This window comes from Falco punctatus (genome assembly GCF_963210335.1).
Source record: "Falco punctatus genome assembly, chromosome: 4".
NCBI classification, from domain to species: domain Eukaryota; kingdom Metazoa; phylum Chordata; class Aves; order Falconiformes; family Falconidae; genus Falco; species Falco punctatus.
Window position 1 is genome coordinate 100,339,673 of NC_137583.1, and position 23,253 is coordinate 100,362,925.

The 23,253-nt window shown below is 40.4% G+C and overlaps 1 protein-coding gene across 1 annotated transcript; it reads left to right on the forward strand.

Moving 5' to 3' along the window:
* Positions 1 to 200: 200 nt before the first annotated feature.
* Positions 201 to 22,504, forward strand: EAF1 (ELL associated factor 1). The gene is made up of 6 exons (XM_080387313.1): positions 201 to 329; positions 3,878 to 3,972; positions 7,189 to 7,325; positions 9,931 to 10,097; positions 16,708 to 16,938; positions 19,017 to 22,504. The coding sequence occupies exons 1-6, from the start codon at positions 227 to 229 to the stop codon at positions 19,061 to 19,063; spliced, it is 780 nt and encodes a 259-aa protein (XP_080243439.1). The 5' UTR covers positions 201 to 226; the 3' UTR covers positions 19,064 to 22,504.
* Positions 22,505 to 23,253: the final 749 nt, after the last annotated feature.

Genomic DNA, 23,253 nt, shown 5'->3' on the forward strand with positions numbered 1-23,253 from the left:
GAAACGCCCCTCCGGGGCCCGCGCCCCCTCCGCGGGGACGGCAGCAGCCCCAGCTCGGCCCAGCGCCCCCACCTCGCCTCGCCCCGCCGTACCCACCGCCGCTGCCGGCCCCGGAGCACTTTCCCGGCTGCACTCGGCACCCGGAAGGGCGCCGGGCGGCAGCGCACGGAGGAGAGGAAGGGACCGGCCGGGCTGGGAGGGGAGGGGACGGGCCGGGAGCGGGGCCATGAACGGCTCGGCGAACTCGCTGCTGGACAAGGACGAGCACCCGCTGCAGCTGGGCGAGAGCTTCGAGCGCCGGCCCAAGGCCTCCTTCCACACCATCCGCTGTGAGCGCCACCTCCGCTCCCTCCCGGCGGGCTCCGCCACGACCGCCCCTTCCTCCCCCCTCTCCTCCCGCTCCCCGCGTCCTGTCCCCCTGCCCCGGCAGCCCTTCTTCTGCCGCACCCGCCGCTCCTGCGAGCGAGCCCCCCTCTCCTCGGGCCCCTTCCCGCCGGGCGGCCCCGGGGCGGGCGGCGATACGTGCCTGGCGCCCCGCCAGCCTCACCGAGGTTTCCTGCCGGGGTCCCGCCGCGGCTTCTTATTACTCCTTGAGGCGCGTCTGCTCCCCGCCGGCCTGCGGCTGCCTCCCGCGCGCCGCCGCCCCACGGCTTCGTCCCCCCTCGGCGTCCGTCTGCCCCTTCTCCCTCCGCCCCCCCTCGGCGCCCGTCTGCCCCTTTTCCCGCTCCCTCGGCGCCCGTCTTCCCCCCACCCTCACGAGCGTTTTCCCCGCAGAGCTGCCCCTCCCCGGTGGGCAGCCGCGGGGCGGGAGGAGAAGGTGGATGTCGGCTGGGAGCGCTGGTAGGGAGGAAGTTTGACCGAGGCAGGCCAGTGACACGAACAGCTTGCGAAGTTTTCCATGAAATGCGCGTGAATCGCTTAGGAGCGTAAAGCGATCCCCGCCGTGACGGGGTGGCTTGCCATTTTATTTCTTTTACATGGCAGTTGCAGGAGGGGTCACCTCAGGCCCTGGCCTGGCAGGAGTGCCTGGTGAGGAGCGCAGCTGGTCGGCAGTCACAGCACCCGCAGTTTGATTTTTTTTTTTTTTTTTTTTTTTTTTAACTGGCTATTTTTGTGATGAAGCAACGTGTAACCCAGCAGCCCCGTCCCTGGCTGTCCAGACTCCAGCCAGCTGTAACAAGTCACTTCCCAGGAAAGCGAGCAGAAATGACTCAGACATACATGGTACTGCCTAATAAGCCTAAGATTAAATCCTGAGGTAGGGTCTTGAGCAGTTAGGCAGTTTTGGAATAATTAGAAGAATATGTGGGATATTTTTTTTGAAGATGCCAGGTATGATTCCAGCTGCTCTACTGAGCATTGGATACATTTAATTTCGTATTAGAAGATCTCTGTAATTGAATTCTGCAGGCTTTTTCTTCCCCTAAACGAGTCCAGGATTTAAAATGAGTAGTAAATTAGCAACAGTAAGTGAAAGTAATACTAAACTTATATATTTCAGTAGCTTTGTATTAAGATGGGGAATTTACACAGTTAACAGTATGCATCATAAACCAAAAAATCCTAATCCTAGGCCCAGTCTCGTGGCCTATATTAATACACTACACATAAGTCATTTTGGTGATTAATTAGTCACCAGAGTTTGGCTTTAAAGAACAGCTTTCTAGATTTGTCTGTTACTCAAGCAGATGGTCAATGATTGAGGCAAAGCTATTTCACTTAATAGTAAACTCTGTCTAGTGGATTAACACTTAAATTTTGTGTATTTCACCCCTCTGGTTATACATAATTTCACCATGCTAAAAAATACTATTCCATATGTTCAGTACATTTAACTGTTTATACGTAACACTGAACAGTTTTATGTGCTAACATACTAGTAAATCTCACATTTCTAAATCAAAATTGTAAGATATCTATCCATTTAATGAAGCTGTTTTCTGATAGTGTACAATGTAAACCCAAGCCACATCCAGATGTAAATATGTTGGATTTCTAGAATTGAAAGTGCTTCAATAATATGTTTCTTCAGGCATTTCAAAGCCAAAGTTCTTCGGAATACAACTGAAAGAATGCAGCTTTATTTCAAAAGAACTTTTTGTGTGCTGTATTTTCCATCCATGTCTTTCAAGTGAGATCTCTTGATTTCCTGGTTATAAATTTTTTTTCTAACTGTTGATCTGGAATGATTTATTTGGGCTCCGAGCATTATATTGTTCCCTTAATCCTCTTCACACAAACTACAATAAGAGGATTTTGTAGACTGAATTTGTTTCATCCTTCTTAAAATACTTCATTCCTTTCTGTAACATTTACGAAATAATGTACTGAAAAACTGGATTATCCCTGGAAAACGCATCTTAAAAACATTTGCCTGTTGAAAAAGGACTATGGGTACATTTGGAGGGACATATGTGCACTTGATCTACAGCAAGATTAGCCAAGCACATACACCTAGTAAGCTAATCAAATGAAAACAATTTGTTGAGTGTTTGTTTAGAGTAACTGTATTTTGCTGATACCTAAGAAAGAAGTGTGATGGTGGTATGCCTTTTAAGTTAGTGACTGTGCTGTTGAAACTCTTGATCCCTTTTTGGCAAAGATGCTAGCTCTTGTACAGCTGGTTTGTTTTATTTAGCAAGCTTGCACATAAAGTAGGTGGGAAACAATAGCTAGAAATAGATTGCTCAGATGAAAATGAAGAGTATGATTTGGTCTGGCAGTTAAGGCATGAGGATTAAGTCATGTGCCTGATTCTGCTTGTTGTGCTGTCAAAGTAAAACTCAATTAGACATTAACATCCTCTTAATGAGAATTTATTACAAGCTGGGTTTGGTTTTTTTCTGCAAATGTGCTTTTTGTAGTGGCATTCTATTTTAGATTTGTTCTGAGGTATTAATTTCTTAACTAATGCAGTTATTAAAAGCCTTGGTCATGAATATAACTGTATCTCTTCATATCCAGAGGTGCTACAATTAAATGGAGGCTTATTTTAAAAAGAAACAAACAAAGCAAACCAACCTGTATCTGTCTGGTCTTATTTCACTTTGTCTAAGGTCTTTGCCAAAATTACAGGCTCTGGTAGATTTTTATGGGCTTTATGGTTCATCAGCACAACAGAATAATGAGGGGGAAATACTTTAAAGTTGAAATGTTCTTAGTTCAAATAAATAAACTAAATAGAATTGCCTCGTTTGGGAGACAATGCATTCTATATAATGCAGCAAATATACTTAAAACTAGGGTTAGTTTAAAGCCATTACAGTGTCTCACCTTAGTCATGCTTTCTATCCACAGTGGCTTTGGACTACTGTGGAGCATGCTGAAGTAAGATCAACACCTTTTTTTTTTGGTTGTTTTTTTTTTCCCCTCCTGAGTGAGATCTGAGGTATTATGGTATTGTGGAGGCAAGGTGGCTGTTAGATAGCCAGAAATACCAGTAAAGCTAAATGAGTTAGTGTCACTAAATTAGTCTTTGTCACAGAGACAGTCCTCAGGTTTGGAATTGGCAAAAGCCATGTAGAACCCTGGGTCTTTAAGTTGATACTCTTTTGAGATGCATGGTAGGGTTTTAACTTGCCTGCAAAAATTAAGTGTCACTCAAAGCCTGGGGTTTGGAGAAGTCTGCTTTTGGTCTTTGAATAAGGTGTATAACCTTATTTCAGTTTTAAAAAGGAAGTTCAGAATCTGGTGCCATCATATGACTGGGTCGCTGTGCATAGACATGTCCTGGTGCAGTATTCCATCCTTGCTGTAAATGCTAGTGTGTATTTTAGCATTCCCTATCATCAGAGTAAATCTTCAGTTATTCTTTGCAGGGCAGGATGACACTTCTTAAGACTCTAAGAAATGTAATTGTAATTGTTTTCCTCTTTAGATGATTTTAAGCCAGCTTCAATTGATACATCTTGTGAGGGGGACCTCCAAGTGGGTAAAGGAGATGACGTAACAATCACTTTGCCACATATTCCAGTAAGTTTGTTATATATGTGTCCTTGTTTACTCTCCAACAAATTTGCAGTGTAGCTACAGTCTAACATAAATGTTATTTTCACTTTTGTCTTTGTTAATATGAGTGGGTTCAGTATTTGAGCAGCCAGACTTGTAATATGTTACCTTAGGAAAGGTCTGTAAAATTTTATCTTTGTAAAGAGTTGTATTTGTAAGGTTGCAGTCTGTTCTTTACTTTTGATTTCTTCCTTCCTACTCTTGAATCACCAGAAGACTTTTACTGTTAGCTGAAGCTCTATACCTGGTTTCCATCCATTTTTAGTGCTATGGCTTAATGAGGAAAGGCAGAGTAATTTGGGCTTTAGTCAAGGTTTGATGTTCAGAAGCCACAGGTACGCATGGAAGCATATTCTTCCTATTATTAAAACACCATACAGATAGCACAGAGGGTTCTCTGCCTTTAGCTTTATCAGTGGAAGTGAGGGAAGTGGTTCTGGTGAGTGGCAATGAAGTTTCCCATCCACTTCCTCCTCAAATTACACCATAAAGATCTACTGTGCGAGGATGATGGTCAAACGGCAATAAAACAAGTCATCAAACTGCTTAAAGGTGCAGCTGTTTTGTATTTGAAGGTTCATTGGTTTCCTTACCAAAACAAAGTGCTTGCTTCCTGTAACTGGATTTATTACTTAAGTTAATGCTGTATGTCAGGCCAATAAACTAGAATTCACAGACTTCAATGGGTTTGGTGGTTGCAGGGGGGCACCAGTCAGTTTGGAAGCCATGTGTCAGATCCTTTTGGTGGTGTTTATTCTAGCATCTTGGTGGTTTTAATCAGTAGGTGATGGTACTGTGATAATTCTCACTGAATGAGGCTTTAGCCTGCTCCCTCCCACCCCCTCATGTTTCTTACATGTCTTTGGTCACCTTCAGTGCTGCAGGAGGTCACATGCTGGTTTATGTCTATAAAACAATGAGTGTGGTAGTGGTATTTGAGAGCAGGTAACAGTACAATTGATAGCAGTGGCATTTATCCTGGATTGACTGGGAACAGTGTTCATTCATGTTTTGTGTTGAACAACATCAATTGTAATGTCTCTTTCCAAGTCCCTGTACTGATTAATTTAATTTGATTGTCTTCCCATAAGTACGAACAGCTTTAAGCTTCTAGTATGCTTTGGAGGCTTAGGCAGCTAACTGCAGTGAATGCAGCCACTGTGCCTATGTTGTTCCAAGGCAGTGCTGTCTGTGTTCTGGACAGAGAGCTGGAAAACACTGAGCATACTGGAAAAGAGTGAGAAGTTTTGAGACTCTTTGATTCTGACAAGATTTACTGAAAATTTCTTGGACGCTGCTTTGGTTCTCAGTTGCCCAACAGCTGGATAGGATTCAGATTCTAAGTTGTTTTTTGAAATTGCCTGGTCCCTGCTGATTTATTCAGTGGAGATATTTTAGTGTCCCTTGCTGTTTGGATAAATTGAAGTACTATTTCTACATGTGGATTTAGTGGCTTTGATAAACAGTCTTGGTTGGGGAAGTGAAGAATTTCTGCTTGTCGTTAAACCCTCACATGTGAAAACAATTTGATTAAATGTCATGTGGTTTACCTACCTTCTTCCTCTAACCTGTGTTATTTAGGCACTAACATAAAACCTAAACATTAAGAAGGGTGAAACTGTTAATTTGCTTAAGCAGGATTCCGCTTCTGCTTATTTTTTTAGCCAAAATCAGTCTTTGCTGAGTTAGGAGGCTTCTGGGTTGCAGAATCATAGGCAACAAACTTTGATCAATTTTCATTTAATTTGTGCATTATGTTTCCTGACTTAGTTGTCAGCAGCAAGCAGGATTTGACTTTCAGCTTGCTTTTTATTCTCATAAATATTGTTTTCCTTTTTTAAATATAGGAATGATAAAAATGCAACATGCCTTTGAAGACTAGACTTTCTTGAGACACCTTTTCTGAATTGTATCTATATCTCTTACTGTGTTTTTGTTGTGAATTCAGATTTTTCACCCTTAACTGTTCCAATGTTTCGAAGCCATTTTAAATTCAAACATATTCTATTTATTAGCAATATGGAGAATAGGAATTACATTCTGAGTGGTTAAAATATGATTGCTAATTTTTGCTACTTGGAATAAAATGTAGAAGTGTGTGTTCTTTCCTTTTCTCCCTGATTTTGGTTGCTTTAGTAGGAAGTATGTAAAGAAACAAGGGTGCACATGAATAAACATTTTTTTTTAAATGTCTTTCGGACAGTAGCTATACATTACAGAGAAATCTGAGAAGGTTTCATAGCTGATAACTTATTTTTGTATATCCCCTTTGAGTCCTTTTTTGACATTGCCATATGTGTGTCCATGCTGCTGTGTGCTGGTAGACCATAGATTCTTCTTCGTGTAACCCCAAAGCCAGGTGTATGAGCTAGCCTGTGCACGGATGCAGTACAGCTGAGCATAATCTCAGCAGTATTGGTTAGCTAGCATGCACCACCACATGAGTTTGTCTTTATTGCTTCTCAGTCTAAGCCATTAGACTTTTATGGCTTATTCAGCATTGTGGGGACTTGGGGACTTTCTTGAAGGCATCAAAATACTGCATTTGCTTTTGAAAAGATGTTTTGGTATAATTGCATGGCATCTACATTCTAATCTGACTTAGAAGGTTGCAGCTGTTCTTACGTAGTTTGTGACATTTGATTGTAGTCCACTATGAAAATACTGTATTTTTTTAGATATAATGTGTGTATATATATGTGTGTGTATATATACATACAAAAAATACAAAGCAGTTTATTTTTCAATTGGCCACATACTTCTTTAGGCAACAGTTCTGCTACATGAATAATTAGAACTTTATTTCATATCCAAACCCAGGCTTTCCAGAGCAGAAATGACAAGATTTCTAACGCTTGTCAGGGCCAGCTGTGCAAATTCAGTTATGTTACCATTCTGGGGATGAGACCTGTAAATAATGGCAACCATAGACAAGATGTTTTGTCACTGCAGAGACACTTAAAATTATGAAAAGCATAATACTGCTATGAGGAAACATCTGATCTACTGCGTATAACTGTATTTTTCCCTTTTCATGAATGAATATTTTCTGTAGGAACTAAAATTTAAGTGTTTAGCCTCTTGGTCAGAACAATACATATATTCACTTTTCTTAGTGTTTATAAACTTATGGGTAGAGAAATATAACCAAACAAATGTGTGTTCTTTCTTTGATACCAGGGTTCAACTCCACCAATGACTGTGTTTAAAGGAAATAAAAGGCCATATCAAAAGGACTGTGTGCTTATTATCAATCATGACACTGGGGAATATATGCTGGAAAAACTTAGTAGCAGCATTCAAGTCAAGAAAACAAGGTAAAGCTGGGGACAGGACTGTTGATAGGATTAATGCTTGCTGAAATTTCTTCTTCAGACTATCTTTTGACCCAGAATTCAGTTTTCTTTTTATTTTTTAGTGATGTTTAATTACTAAGTCTCACGGGCTTTACATGGCCAATTATCTTGCCTAAAAATGCAAATAGAAGTGTGAATCCATGAGTAAAGAAATTTTAAATTCTCTGCTGCTGAAAGGACATAATTATAGTTTGCAGTGAAACACCTCTGATGATTTGAAGCTTTGGAAGCTGGCTGAAGAGTGTTTCAGGAATCTCTAGTTAGCTGAAAAAGACCATGGAAATATTAGGCTGTCAAAAGGGTTATTGGACTTTCTGTTTTGTTCCCTACAGCTTCCTGTGGGAGTCATGATGCTTTAATAATATACTTTTAGGGAACACGAAACACTCATCCCACTATTAGATCAGTGATACGCATAAAGCGAAACACAAGTCCAGAGCTTGCAGCTCAGGGGGGAACTGCAGAAATACTGGTTGTGAGATTTTGCCTAGAAGAATTGCTGAGGCCAGAAATCCTCTCTGACCCAATAGTTTTACTTTACTGCACAAATGCTACAAAGTGTGCATTTCAAACATTTTTTGTACTCTGCAAGTACCTGAAGTTTCTGGATCATGTTCTTTCAGCATCACTGGACCACAAGTTATTGAGATCTAAAGATAAAGCAGTTAATCAAATGTCTTGTGAGGAAGCTCTTAAATAATTTTATGAGTTTTATAGTAAAAAAATATAATCATACTTTATTGCAATGTAGAACTTCTAGCTGCTAAAACTATGAGAAATACGGGTTGCAGCTCATCAGCAGTTGGCTGGAAGTTTGCTGGAATACCTTGAGTTCAAAGTAAATGGACTATAACAGTCCTCTGAAGAAGTGATGTGAAGGCTCATCCATGTGGCATTCATCTTGTCCAGTGGATATGAGCACGTCGTAGATGAGATGTGAATTCCCAATTTAAGTTCTGCTGGACTTTGTCTAGGTGAAGTTTAAGTCAGAAAGGAGCAAAGAAGTGCAGGAGGGCTTGGGTTCAGCAATGTGTTCCACATCCACTGAGTTTTGGCTCTGGTGGGGTGAAAAGTATTTCAACTTTTCTCAAGCAGAGGCAGGGTAGTAAAAAATCAGGGATCCCTGTTTTAAGGCATACTGCTTTGGTAAGTCATTCAGTTTTCTAGATCAGAAGTGCCTTTTTTTATTTTTTTCTTGGTTACTTTGAGCTGTATGTAACGACTTGTTGACACTCTGTGAGAGCCAAGTTCTTCGTGTTAACATCCTGATAACATTCATGGGGGAGTAATTGCACTTATTCTACATAAAACCTTTTGTAGTTCCAAGAGTGTAATTAATACTGGAAACAACCTTCCGCTTTTACCTTTCACTTGGTTCAGTGAGTGTATTCCCAAACCCTCACTTCGATTGTAAATGACTGTGTAAGCTGCATTAGCGTGGTATCTAATAGCTGCATTTCAGTGATGGGGAGGTGGTTCTGTGCTTAATTTTTGAGGTTGCATCTACAATTGAATGAGGCATGGATACCTGAGTCATTGCTAAATGTACGAGCTCAGATGCCAGGAGGGATTTAGCTGAAGGCACAGGAAGTTCCACATGGGCTAGTTTAACTTGTTTCTCAGTGGGATTAGCCCACGGGCACAAAGTGTCACACTGCTGAGCTGGGACCCTCCTAGAACTGAAACTGAGCACTACTGTCCACATAAGCTACTTCTGTGCTACACTGTGTAAAGCCATACCCCCAAAAGGCTTTGGTGTTACACGATAAACGCACCACATACTTTAACCTCATTAAATGTGGTCTACCATAGCGGGACCTGAACAAGTAATTTGCGTGGGGAATTTTTTTCTGCCAAGGAGATTGACTGTCCTACAATCTTAATCATATCATTGTAAAATGTAAAAAAAAACAAAAACAAAAAAAACCCATATCATGTTCAGTAAAAGGAAGAAATACCTGATTTAAATTGAATGCTAGGCCTAGCATTATTCTGGAGACTACTTCCCACTAAGGAAGTAGCTTAAACTGGGTTTAAGGGATAATAGCAAATGAACAAAACCCAAGAATTAAATGCTTGCGTGCTGTATTTAGCGGTAAGAGTGATTGCTGTAGTTAGGTTGATCTCTAAGAGAGTTCATTTTGAGATTATTTAATTGCAAGTGAGAAAATTGTTTCTTTTGCTATGATTGTTTTAAGCAGGATTTTGTTATGAGTGGATTCGTTTTATCATGTAGTTACTTTAAATTAGTATGGTTGCTTTTTTTTTTTAAGTACTAATGCTGATTGCTAAATTAAAGCCTTCATTGTTCCTCAAGTAGAAAATTTGGCACCACTGAACCACATCTGGATTTGAAAATACATTTTGTAAGCTTGTTGTGGTGTAGTTGTATATGCTTATTTGTTATTGAGAGCAAGTGTTGCATACAGAAAGCATTGCTTATCTTTATAAAACAAAGTAGAGATCTGTACAAAGGGAAGTCACAGTTGTGGCATTAGTACAAGGATATTGGAAAAGGTGAACATAGTTGCGCAGTACTGCTGAATGTCTCTGATTGTTTTTTCAGAGCAGAGGGCAGCAGTAAGATCCAAGCCCGAATAGAACAACAGTCTGCCCGAGCATCTCAACCTCCTTCGCAGTTCAGAGCCCCAACCAAGCCAGCAGTTGGACCTAAAACTTCTCCTTTGAAAGATAACCCTTCACCTGAGCCTCAGCTGGATGACATTAAGAGAGGTAAAGAAGGATTTGTAGTTTCCTAGTTTTGGTTGGGTTTGTCTTTCTTCTTTATAATAAAAACTATGACTGTGCAATTTATAAAAACGTTAGAATGTTCAGGGATTAAAAAATGGTACTTGACAGCTGGTTTGTCATCTTTGTATCTCATTTTAAGGCATCTTAGTGAACTATTTATTCTCTTCTGCCAGCATAGATATTTATACTGCAGTCTTCTCTGGCATGAGAGAACTTCCTCTTTCTGGATAATTTTCTTTCTTCCAAACTATTTCTCTGTGCTGAAGACAAAACAAGCGTGAACTCAGGAACCTGTAGCTGAGTGCTGGATGAGTTAAATGGGTGTCTTAGGCAACGACAACAACAACAACAAAAGTCAATGGTCTGAGATCTAGTTATGCAATCAAGTAACTTGGACGAAAGTTATTCCTGCACTGAGTAAGGTTGGAGCCTTTTGGCAGTGGGTTGGAAGGGCTGTGTGGCTGTGTTCCCATCACAAGACCTGGAACTTGTGTCATGCCAAGTAGTGCTAGTAGCAGAGGGATAAGCAAGTGAACAACCTAGCAGCTTCCCCTTTACCGCAAGCACTCCTCTGCAGCTTTGATCACATTGCAGTGTAGTTGCTATACTTGTATTGAAGTACCTTGAAGGGATGACTGGCTCAGCTCAGTCTCCTGCTCAAGCAATACTTTATTTCAGTGTTTCACTGTGGGCAGAGCAAGCTTTCTTTGCCCATTTCCTTCCTGTCGTACTGGTGTGGTATCTGGTTTTGCTGTGGATAACACAGTCAGAACGAGGAAGACTTTAAATTTAAATTTGTATTGGTTCTGTTATGTTTCTTGTCTGGCACCAGATGCAGTTATTTTAAGATTGTTCTCTCTGTCTGGTATATGTTCTTCTGGATCTCTTTTTCTTTCTTTTTTTTTTCTCTGTCCAGTATAGCTACTTTTGCCTGTAGACTTAGCCTATGTTAATTGCCCAGACTACGTTAATTACTTAGCAAGGTATTTTTTCAGTTCATGGTAATCACTAGGTGACACTTTTACTACTAAGCTATCTGTGTGTTTGCACAGGTGCTGACTGGTCTCACTCTTTCGCAGCAGTAGTATTTTCAATACCTGGACGCTGGTCAGCAGACAGAATCAACGTCTGAGAGTCTGTTAGCTACAGTTTCCTTAGCTGCATTGCCATTTTTATTTTCTGTGTAATAGGTAAGGAGCAAGATAACAGGTGATATATCAATTTAAAAATTGAATCAGTTATGAACTTTAAATGCTATTTTCTTGTAGTGTGTAATAAGTTACTTTACCGTTGGTGCACTCTTTTATATACATGCAGCAATTTGTAAAGGTCATGTTACAGTAAAATAATTACATTTGTTTGGTGTGACACATCTGTTCTACAAAGACCATTTTCTAGTGGTCTAAAATACAAGTCACATTGTTTAGAGCTGTCCTAGTAATTTTTTTGCCACCTGATAATCTTTCATTGGAAAGTACCTCCAAATTAATAACCTGTAGAGTTTTGCTTCCGAAATCAAGCAAAAAACACCTGATGTACTAAAAATAGGACTTACAGGGAGAGTTGTTTAAGGCCCCAAAAGAGCGCAAATATCTGGGCAGGATGGTTTTTTGTTGCAGTATATGCTCTTTATAACTTCTTTCCAGCATTGATTATCTACAGCATCATCATTACTAAACCATTTATATCATAAGAACCTACTTGGGAAAGGTAGAACTAAAATGGCACCATTCTACAATGAAAATTATTAATAGAACTTAACTGTAAAAGCTGTGAGGTAGTCTTCAGTCCTGTTATCTTCCCTTAATGTGTCTTTTTATGAACAAAGACTTGTAAATTCTGAAGTTGTTGTGTTCTTTCCATTAAAGCAGTAACTTTCCATTTGGGTGAAGTAGCTCCTTTGTACAAAAGAAAGATAAACATAAAAGCTAAAATTCTGTGGTTTTTTCATCAATGGATGCAGCAGAGAACTTACAATCCCCAAAGGAGGTGGTTGAAAGGATCTCTGGCGCTATGACATTCTTTCATTCCCTGTATGCCCTACTTAAGGGTGTGGTAAGACACACAGCCCTTGTGATGTTTAATGATAGGTTTAAGGTAACCTCAGTGCAGGTTTCTGCTTTCCCTGGGTACCCTCAGCTGTGCATTTCCATAGCTTCCATTATAGGTGAGCTGGGAAATGAACTTTCAGGTAGGTCAGTTCTCTGTCCCATTATACAGCTGTCCGAACAGCAGTGCCTGAGGACGGAGTCGGAGCATGTAGGAGTTGAACTAGTCCTTTCCTTCAAGCAGAGAGGCCTGTGGGAGGCTAGGTCTAGGGTCCTGCATCAGAGGAATCTTTTCCCCTGCAAGTTTTTATAGTGTCCTCCTGCCTGAAGGGAGCAAATGAGAGGGGTAAGAGTTTGTTCTTTTGAATACTTGGCTACATCTGATAACACTTCATTAGGCAGTGAACATTTGCACACATACACCACAATACAGCCATTTCTGTGCATGAAATAATGGATGTTTATCAGACATATTTGACCACAACAGAAGTGTTTTTGATAACATTGACACAATTACAGCATGCCATACTTGGGAGGCAAAAAACCCACACACAGAAACATATTTCTGGTTTGGAGACTCTAAATTCAGTGCTTAAAAATCGGAGCAGATCTTGTTTACCTAAAATGCAGCTGTAGTGTGTAAGGATTATGCTATAGCACTGTTTGTCTTTCAAGAGCACCTCAATCCAATTTTTTTCACTTCATTGTAAAATACTGCCTCTTCTGGCTTCCATCTCCACACGCTGTAAGTGCCAGCATCAAGCTGATTTCTCTCCACCTTGCATACCATTATTAACAGTAAGCATTCTGCTGTAGGCATACAACCTTATCCTCCCCAAAGCTGAATAACTTTATTTCCAAAAGTTCTTGGTATTCTTGCAGCCCAAGGTTGGGGCTTTAGTTAAAAATTCTGCATAGCCTATTGGAACTGAGAGAAAACATAAGAACCCTTAGACATGACTATGGAAAGAAATTAGGGTATTTGGTGCTGAATATGTACAGAAGACAGCCCTGCTGGGAAAGATTGTTCAGTTTGTATAACGATTTCTGACCTTCAATTCTTTTTTTACTCTAGAAACTGCATTGGCTGCCAGTGTAAAACAGTAAGCCATTTTGTTTTCTTGAAAGCAAGCCTACAGTTGAAATGTGCAAATGTTAAGGTTTCTCTAGCAGTGTCAGCCTTTTCAGATTATGTAGACTCAATTAAGGCAAGTGTGCAAAACTATACTATATGGAAAGCTTTTTTAAAAGTACATCCTAACTCTTGTCATCTTTTAAACCTTAAAGGTGCATTAACATGAGGCGTTTGATCTTACGGCACAAAAAGATCTAGGAATGTTCTGACTCTTCTGTTGTTCAGCTTAGCATATATGTACACATATACACACGCACAACTATTTTAGTTGGAGACACCGCAAGGAAATGTTTAGCCAAGGCTTCAATACCTATAACTTCACTAAACACAACTGGCAAATAGGAAAATACAAAACCGGACACTTTAAAGCAGATATGTTTTTCCTATAAGGCTTTGGTATCGTCATCGGCTTAGCCACCATCTTTGACAGTGTGACCCATGAGGGTTTTGAACAGATTTCCTTAGTGGTCCTGCTGGAGTTCTGCCTGACAGACTTCATGATGCAGCAGCCACCATAACATCAGTGAAAAAAGATTACTTTTTTCTCATCTGCTCAGAAAAGACGTTTTGAATTCTGGGCTCAAGGAATTAAGAAGCAAAAGAGATCTGAGGGGAAGCTGACAGCCTGCGAGGCAGAAGTTGACTTGAAAATGGGCTCAGACCAAGTTTCCACCAGTTACCACTGTTGCTGATAACACCCTTAACTTCCCAGTTCTTGAAGCTTCTGCTATTGCCGCTGTTTTGCTTTTCCTGCCTGAATTCAGCATAGTGGATGTTACCACTTCTTCCAAGGCATTCTTCCTTTCCTTCCTCATAACCAAACTTCTTTTGTGGGCTCTTAGTTTTCTGCTTCCCCAGCAGAAAACCCTCACTTTTCAATCTGACACTGATCTCTAATTCTGTTTAAAATTAGCCAGGATAGTCTTCCTTTCCCATTTGCAAGACTGCATCACTTCCTTCAGTTATCCCCTCACCTACTGTACTGAGTTCAAACTTCTTGTTTAGATTTTTTATTTTCCTAGTTCTCTGGAGTGCATTTCTTGTTGCATCTTTTCCCTTTCACCACCAGTGCCTCTTAGATTGCTTCACCTTCTTCACACTATTTTATTTGCTGCTTCTGGGCCGCTATATTCTTCTTAGCCTCATCCATTTCAGCCATAGACTCTAGCTTTGTAAGCATGAGACTTGGCCTTTATAAGACTTGTTTATTGAATTTTTTTGCAGTATGCACTGTGGTCTATGGGTGGTTGTGTTTGCTGCAATCCGATATATTCTAACAATGTATTATTATCATCACTATAACTTAGAACTAACAACTCCATCACCGGAAGTATGTTGAAATTTTACATCATTAAGCTACGGGGAAAAAACTTTAAATCTGGGCATTTTGAAGGGAAAGAACCCTTATTCCTCTTCACCTTTCCTTTAGCTTTCCCCTATGAATTTCATAGCCTTGAACACAGGAAACAATTACAATTTGAAATCCTCTGTATGGGTAGGCTGAGGACAGTGACTTAGAAGTGCTTATTTGTCTATGTAACAGACTCCAGGTATGAAATGGATTTTTAAAGCCTGCAAGACTGTTGGGAGGGAATAGGGGAGAAAGGCATTACAGTACAAAGTAACAATCTTCTGCTGGCCTAATCATCCATTCTTCCTCCCTCTTCCAGTGGGCTCTTATGCTATGTATTCAAGATGAAAGAGTAAGTTTTATCTGGCATACTAGCAAAGTACAGAGAGCACAGGAGGTCTAGTTAGGGATCTGGATTTAGGAAGTAAGTTGGAAGAACAACTCCGCTATCCTTAAATACCCAGCTGGAGTGAAGTCGTATGGTTGTTCCCTTTCAGTACGCTTTCCTTGCCTGTGATTCAATGTAACTGTATTGAATAGTTCTAACATTTGAAATTAAGCTCTGAACATTGAAATAGAAAAATAGTTTTAAAAACAGCAAAAGAAAACAATTTCTCAAACCAATACATGCTGAGCTAAAGGAACTCTCTCCAGCAAATAAGGTGGAGGCTGAAGACATACTCTGTAGCATTAAATAGCCCAAGGAAAATGGGTCTTACTAAAAAAGGGAAGAGTTCCAGTTGCTCAGACTTAATCCTGCAGGGGCTGAAGATAAGAAGTATTAAAAGTATTATTGTGCTGCCATTTTTACATAAAGGGAGGACTCATTTTACGTGATCTAGCTATGTCATGCACAAGGAGGATGTCCCTAGCTGAGGAGCTGGGGTTCATCTCACTCTGACACACATCTGACCTAAGGTGAATTACTGCTTGCATTAGTTCTCTGTTTCTCAGGCAAAGATGATAATATCTCTCCCTTCTTTCATTCTTGTCCCTTTAGCCTATGCCTTCTCCAGGGCAAGCACTGAGTTCTAACCCTGTGGGCACAGAACCACTAGTACAACAAAAGCCTACCTTTTGAGGGTTTCGCATCCTGTGCTTAACATATGCATGAATATTGTTCTCACATGGAAATGTAACTAGGTGAACCAGGTCATTCAATACTCGACTTTGTGGGTGAATACAAAAGAATTGTCCTCTAATAATGTTTAGACCACTTATAACAGATTTAACAATATGGTGTGATTTGGGGTGACTTACCTTAACAGTTGTTTAGTAAGCAGTCTTTCAACCAACACTAGCTGTCGCTGATGCAGCTGTCATGGTCCTGTCATGGTATTCCAGTGTTTCTTTGCACTGGAAACCCTGAAGTGGGGCATGTCTGACTTGAATAACTTCCCAGTTTGAGTAGTCTCTGTGTTTTCCTGGTTACTTCTAAGTTCTGTAGCAAGTTAAAGGTACTGTTACCACTCCTCAACATGTGAATATTCTCATCTGTTCTATCTGCCCCACTGCAAAGTTATCCGATGTCATCCATCTGCTTCTGAAGTTTGTTTACAATGAGTGGTGTGATTTTGCACTGGAGCAGTTTCATACATTATCTGAAGTCAAGGCAGTTTCTGTTGTGATCATGTACCTGTGTTCCCTGTCCCCACCCCTGCCCCTTCTTGTGCTTTCCAAAAGCCTAAATGTCACTGACATCTAACAATTTAGATTCCTTCACATTAAGATGCTGTTAAAAAATGGGCTGGCTGTTGGCCTATAAAATGCAACTGGGAAATGTACTTTACTTTGTATGTAGAGCGTCCTTTCAGGAACGTAAAGTATATAAATAATAATGGTAGAAGTGGAAGTTTTATGATACTGACTTATGCTGTTGCTTCTAAGTAAAAAAGTCTTCAGAATTTTTTGTTTTTCCTTCTTGTCTCTCTCTTTCATGTGAGATATTTTGATGTGATAAATTGTACTTGACAAAACTACTTCATTTTCACATTCTTTTCCAAAATTCCATGGGGCCCTGTTTATGGTCTCAACCAGAGGAATGTCTTTTTATTTCAGAGCTGAGAGCAGAGGTTGAAATTATTGAGCAGATGAGCAGCAGCAGTGGAAGCAGCTCATCGGATTCAGAAAGCTCATCTGGGAGTGAAGATGAAAGCTCCAGCAGTGAGGGGGAAGAGCCAGCACATGTTTCCCCTTCCCAGCCACCACACCAGCAGTATAACAACAGGAATGCTGTTGCTAACGGCACCAGCAGGCCACAAGGAAGCAATCAGCTCATGAACACACTCCGTATGTAAAGGCTTGTGTCTTACCACTGTGGGAAGCTGCTTGAGACCACTCATTTTCTTAGCCTGTTAGGCTAACTTCATGAAGTGCGGTTTGCCAAATAGGAATCCCAGAATGTTGCACTGGCTGAAATATGTGGGCAGGTTTTTTGAACAGAGGGCCGAGACCTGTCTGAAGGTGTGAAGATTGCTTCAGTTTGGTCTAAAGCCTGTGGGCATCAGTGCAATGGCCCCTGTTGACCGTGCTAAGCTTTGATTCAGGCCTCTAGGTGGAATAAGTGGGTAGAAAAGTATCAGTGTGGCAGGATCTGGCGCACTGACGGATGGGAATTATTTTAATGTGAAAACACAGATTAGACCTAAATAGTGGGGTTGTCACATGTGGCAGTTAAGTCTGTAAAGAATTGTGAATGGCACAAGGCTGTCCTGTGGTCATAAATGCACAGTCTCTGCGGTCTTCATTGTTAGCTATATTATTTTGTCAGAGTATGTACTCTGTGTTATGTTGGTCTTGGCTGCATTTTCACAAATATCACGTTTTGAAGGGAAAATTAAAATGCCATGTATTTAGTTAAAATATTGCTATGGCATTTGCAAGCATTGAATCAGTAGAAACTCACTCCACCTTTTAAAAACTAAAAGACGTTTTTAAAGTACAGTTTTGTCCCATGAGAATTTCTCTGGAGAGATGGTGTAGATCTGTGTTGCTCTTTTGTTACGCTAGATCAGGTATATTCTAACTCCGTGGAGTTAAAATATTGCATTTCCAAGAAACTAGAACTTGGTTATCATAAATTGTTCTTAATTCCTCCCGAGGCGTGATTGTGTACATCTCTTGGCACCCACACAAAGGGAACTGGTGGAGTATAAATACAGATGAATGTAGAGTTTCCAGCTTTGAGAAGACAAGTGTATAGACAATACTAAAAAAGGCCTGCTGGAAAACTGGAAAGGCCTGTCAGTCTTACTGTCAGTAATGAATGTCTAAGCAAAATCCAGAGTTCAACAATGGCATTAGGACACTTTCAGTTTCCTTGCTTCTGGTTGTGAGCTGCCTCTTCCCTGCTTCTCCTGGGCCACAACAAAAATACTGCATAGGTCATGGAATGTCAAGAAGCCTCTAACTTGAAGAAAATTTAGGAACTGCTAGGGTAGCTTCTTTTTTCAAGCAATGATTTTTGCCTTTGGACTTAAAATCCTTTTGCCAAGGATTAATCTGTCCTTAAGCATTCAAGTCACTGGTGACTATATACATGGGAAGGATCACCCCCTAACCCACGTTCTTGTTTCATAACAGGGGAGAGGAGATGAAGAAATCCAGGGCATAGCCACTGCATAGCTGCTCTGCAGCTGTTTGGGGGAAGGGCCATGGGAGAGTGCTGGAAGAGCTAGGTTCAGTTACCAGAGCATGAGCATGATTCTTGCCCCCTTTTATCCCCTATTCCTCACCAAATCACAGTCACTTTGCAAAACAGGGTCTGAGACTGTAGGTTTGATCCATATCCTAGCTGCCTTCTGTTTGATCTCTCTGCATTTTGGAGGGGGGGCCTTCACTATCACAGCATGTGTCAGCTTAGTTCCACTGGATAGCCTTGAATTGCAATGGCTTTAACATTCCTCTTAGTTTGTTGACATGTGAAGGCCTTGCCTTGGCTACCTAAACAGCCTTAAAACAAACAAAAAAATATTTTAAAAGGGCCAAGAAAGCCAGGGAATTCCCCAGTGCCTTGTCCCAGAGCCTTATACGGGAGCTTGGCTGGGTGGAGGATGTGGAATGCCTTCCACAGCTGCTAGCGTGGGGAGTGCTGTTCTCCCACCAGGGAGCAGCTTTGATGGCTGTGCAGCCAAGGATGCTTGGTTTGGCCTGGATCTGACTGTGTATTAGACCCATGCAGCTCTTAATGTTCTTGGGCATGGAGAGCAGTTCCATTAAATGACAGATGATGTTTGCATTCATTTCTTGTGTTATTCTTATTTAAATCTTCTAGTGTAAATGTGACTGTTCTTTGGTTTGATTGCCATGAAATGTGAATTAATGCCTACTCACTTGTTGTGTTTGGTTTTTTTTTTTTTTTTCCGTAGGAAATGACTTGCAGTTGAGTGAGTCTGGGAGCGACAGTGATGACTAGAGGCTCAGCTTTAGCTGTTTCTGTTACATATACATGAAGAACTAATTTACCTTGAAGTGATCCTATTGCTTATGAAGAGGAGCTGGCACAGAGATCATTCCATGTGTGGAATTTTAACAGAAGAAATGTATAGCCCTACAAAACAGCAGACGTTGAGGGCTGTTACTTTGTGAATTAAGTGTATATTTTGTGTATATTCTTATGCTTTTAAAGCTCTAAATAGATATGTACAGTGGGTAAGTCAATATATGATCCTGTCAGTCATCTGTAAGTTTAATGTGTAACTGTACAATGTCATCTAAAAATGTCTTGTTTGTAGAAGATATGCAGCCCATCAGGGCTTTGCCGGGGGACAATTTTGTATATAGGGTGAGCATGAGCCAACGAGTTTAAAAAAACATGCAGGAGTTAGTGTGTGCACTGAAGTGAGACTGTCATAAATTAGGTTTCAATACTAAGTTGATTTCTTTGATTTGGGACTTTTCTAATGTCTTTTTATTGCTATTTATGGTTGATTTAATGGAATTGCTTTTAAACTGTTGGAAAACAGAAATCATAAAACCATGTTCATCACAAACCTTGCTACACCAGTGCCTTATAAGCAGGTTTTTAAAATAATGCTTCAATTCCTGCCACCTTTCCTATAGGGAGCAATACTGAAGCCTCCTCAGATTTCTTCTGCAAACAAAAGCTGTATTTCATATACAGCCAACTGTACTCTGAGATGTACCAAGATATATGTCAGTCACCTGAACACCTCCCAGTAAGAACCAGATCAGTATTTTCTTCTGCAACTGAAGTATCTCCTTTAACTCACACATTCAGACCTAGTCTTCCAAAATATTTGGGAGCCCAATTACCAGTGAAAATGCATCATCACAAATACAGAGTTTTGGACTTACTGAAATTGTAAGACCAGAGCCCTCTTTGCAGTTTCCTAGAGAATGCTGAAAGAAGAGATGACTAAACAAATAACCGTGAAACAGCAGAAGTCTCTCTCCCACCACTGTTGTCCAGGTAGACTTTAGTCCACATTGTTTGTTGGACAGGATTTCTGTGCTTGGCAGGAGTACACAGAACAGGAAATATTTCCCTAGGGTGAAATGCACCCCTGTTTAAGGGGGTTTAAAGGGTGCTTAGTTGGATTATTATTAACTTCTTTTGCTCGCATGGAAAATGCATACCACAGGCAACTCTTACACCTGGAACACCAGGCTGACTTTTTAAAACCAAAATTCAGCTGGCATAGGACAAGTAGCACCACAGTTGTGGTGTAATCCAGGGGCATAGGAAGCTGAATTGGATGTCTTTCCATTCTTAAATATCTGCGTTGCACTGCTTTTGTCATTCTGTCTTAGTTTGTGTTTTAACTCGTTTGTTTACTGAGTTCTTTCCTTTTTTTTAAGGTATTGAAGAGCAAGGGGACATTTGAAAGGAGATTTTATGAAATGGTTTATTTTTTTGCATTAGATACATATTTAGGCATATTTTTGCATTATTGTACATACATTTAAAAATACTTGGTTTTTTAAGTGTTTTGTGATGTGGGTGCATATTTTATGAGACAATTATGAAATATACTTGATGTAAAGCCACAGTTGCTCTCTTCCCCCCCCTCCCCCCATCCCCTCTTTCTTTTCCCCCGTTCCTCCTCCAAAGTAAAAGTGCTCTGTTTTAACAAGCTTGTACTAGTTTGGGATTTTACACTTTGGTGCAGGAGATCTGCATGGTGGTTGCCAGTCTAATTAATACTAATACTGCTCCTGACTTTTCCCCAGCTTAAGATCTCAATAAGCAGGGAGATATTCCTCTGATGCCATTTCCCCATTACCGGAGCTTATTCCCGAGTTCTGGTGACATTATGTGCGCTTAAATGGAAAAGCGGCAGCGCAGCATTTTCATTGCTTATCATTCATCGCATGTGGGCAGCCCATCCACTCATTGCGACTGTGTCCTGAGCAGCTCCCAGCATCTCCTGTCTGAGAAGCTCTCTATGATCTCCACCCTTCCCACAGCTCTCATAGGTACGTGGAATAGGTTTTGTGAAGATGAGCCATGTGGAGACTTCAGTAGGCAACTTGTAAGATCAGAAAGGGTGGCTGCCACTTTTTTTTTTGCTTTTTCTAAATACACATTTGAGTGTGTTTAAAGCCATCACCAGCCTGACATTTTGACTAGGGCTTTTAAAATTTTGTGTTTCATGTATTAAATAATAGTAAACATTGTCCATTCCATCCTATTAGGTGGTTGTTTATTTGTTCATGTTTTCCAGCAAGTTTTATTTAGATATAAACTGGAATTCAAATTACTTGCAGAAAAGCAGTTATTTAGAATTCTTTTAATTAGTTGCAATATCTTTAACATGCTGGAGAAATAAATTTACTAAAATATGTTTTGATTAAATCTGTTAATGAAACAAAGTATTCCTGATTATTCCTGGTAGGTTCTAATCCTGCAGGATTTTAGCACTGGCAGATCTTACCACCTTAACGCTAATTTTTCCACATGAAATAGGAACATTTTTATATGCCAATTAGTTTAAATGTGAATTAACAGTGCATATGGAATGCAATTATCTGAATGAACAGGAACTAAATATTTCTTTGCATTCATAGGAGCGCTGCCTACTGGCTATGGTGAGGTCAAGCCGTTTAAGACAGCTTTCTGGTGGTTTCCTCTGTTCAGTGACTTTGTCCATTTCAATGGTTTGACTTTCCTTAAAACTTCACCAACAAACACGGACTGCTTATGACTTTTCCCATAACTAGAATTGCTTTAAAAGTAATAATCGATATTGATTTAAATTGATTGAATTAGATTTTCATCATTTCAAATAGTTATAATATTTTTTATAAAAAGGCTTGGCTTTCAAAGGGGCAAATTCAGTCCCCTGCTTGTTCGTGTTGGACACCTTAAAATAGGATTGCAGCAATGCCCGAGCTTGTGTTTCAGATTTTAGTGATGTGCAGAAAAGTTTCCACCCACCTCTGCCCTTGTTCCACCCCACAGGCTGACCAGCCCTACAAGCAGGCATGGCCTGAGTCACTCCAGCGAAACCACAGTCACAATTGCCTCTGGGCAGAAGGTGTCCCAGTCCCCTAATGAAAGTCACACATTTGCTAGAGTGTGCAGCACTACCCTTTCTTGTTCCGCCAAAGCATCCCCCTTAGGTCTTGGTTGAACTGATTTTTTTGAGAAGGCAGACGGATAGGAAAATGTTTATTTTTGTCAGATTGCTTGGAATAGCTCAAAGCTTAACTGTGAGTAGTACATCTGTTTTGAAGATGCTGTGCCTAAGCTGATTTGCACAGTTTGCTTTACTATGGACTAGCTATATGCCTGGTTATAGCTATGTTATCGAAGTAGTTAAAGCTTTGTAATTTTTTTCCCCTCCTTCAAAGTCCGTTTATTTGAATAAAAATAATGAAGTTCAACAACTCATGCATGTGTGTTTTTGGTGTTTGGTTTTTTTTTTATTTTTAATTTGAAAACTAAGAGAAATGTAGCCTGGAATTACTTGTAATGAAGAACACTTATTTTCAGTAATTGCCTGCGCTTCATTGTTTAGTGTGCTATGCATTTCCTGCTAGCCACTGAGTCAGAGCGATCCTATGGAAAACACAGCTGCCCAGCAATGGGCATCTTGATGGGATTGTAGGCTTCTGCTGGCAACTGAGCGTCTTGGGTTCAGATCCTAACAATGAATGACGACATCTTGAATCTACCTGGTTATTTACAGGGTTTTTATAGACACACAAATAAATGCAATATCAAAGGAAAAAGAGCATTGGTGATGTTTGCCTTCAAAGCAAAAGCTACAATGTTGGGGAATCATTGGGACAGGTGTGAACTTAAAACATTTGGTTGTTAGGTCTGTTATACACCCAAACCCTGTTCTCGGAAGATAAGCTGATTAACGAACTAATAGTTAGCTGATAACTAACTGGTTTATGTGAGAAGGGTGTGTGTATATAAATTGAAAGATATGTGTTTAGCTATTTCTTCCTATTCCCACTGGTTACACTCCCTTCCTTTCTTTCTTTTGTAATTCCATTATTTCTAGCACATGCAGGCTTTCTGCCGCCAAAGGTCTGCAGGAATTTACAGGAAAGGGAGTGGGTGTTGATATGTTACAAATGCGTTAGCTGTATTCAATTTGGCTCTAAATTTATTGTAAGTGACAAGAGACC

What these genes read in the sequence shown, in the direction of transcription:
- EAF1 (XM_080387313.1), top strand. Translation starts at nt 227, where the DNA reads ATGAACGGCTCGGCGAACTCGCTGCTGGACAAGGACGAGCACCCGCTG. An exon ending in CTCCTTCCACACCATCCGCT is followed by an intron (nt 330 to 3,877) that starts GTGAGCGCCACC and finishes TTTCCTCTTTAG; the next exon opens with ATGATTTTAAGCCAGCTTCA. An exon ending in GCTGGATGACATTAAGAGAG is followed by an intron (nt 10,098 to 16,707) that starts GTAAAGAAGGAT and finishes TTTTTATTTCAG; the next exon opens with AGCTGAGAGCAGAGGTTGAA.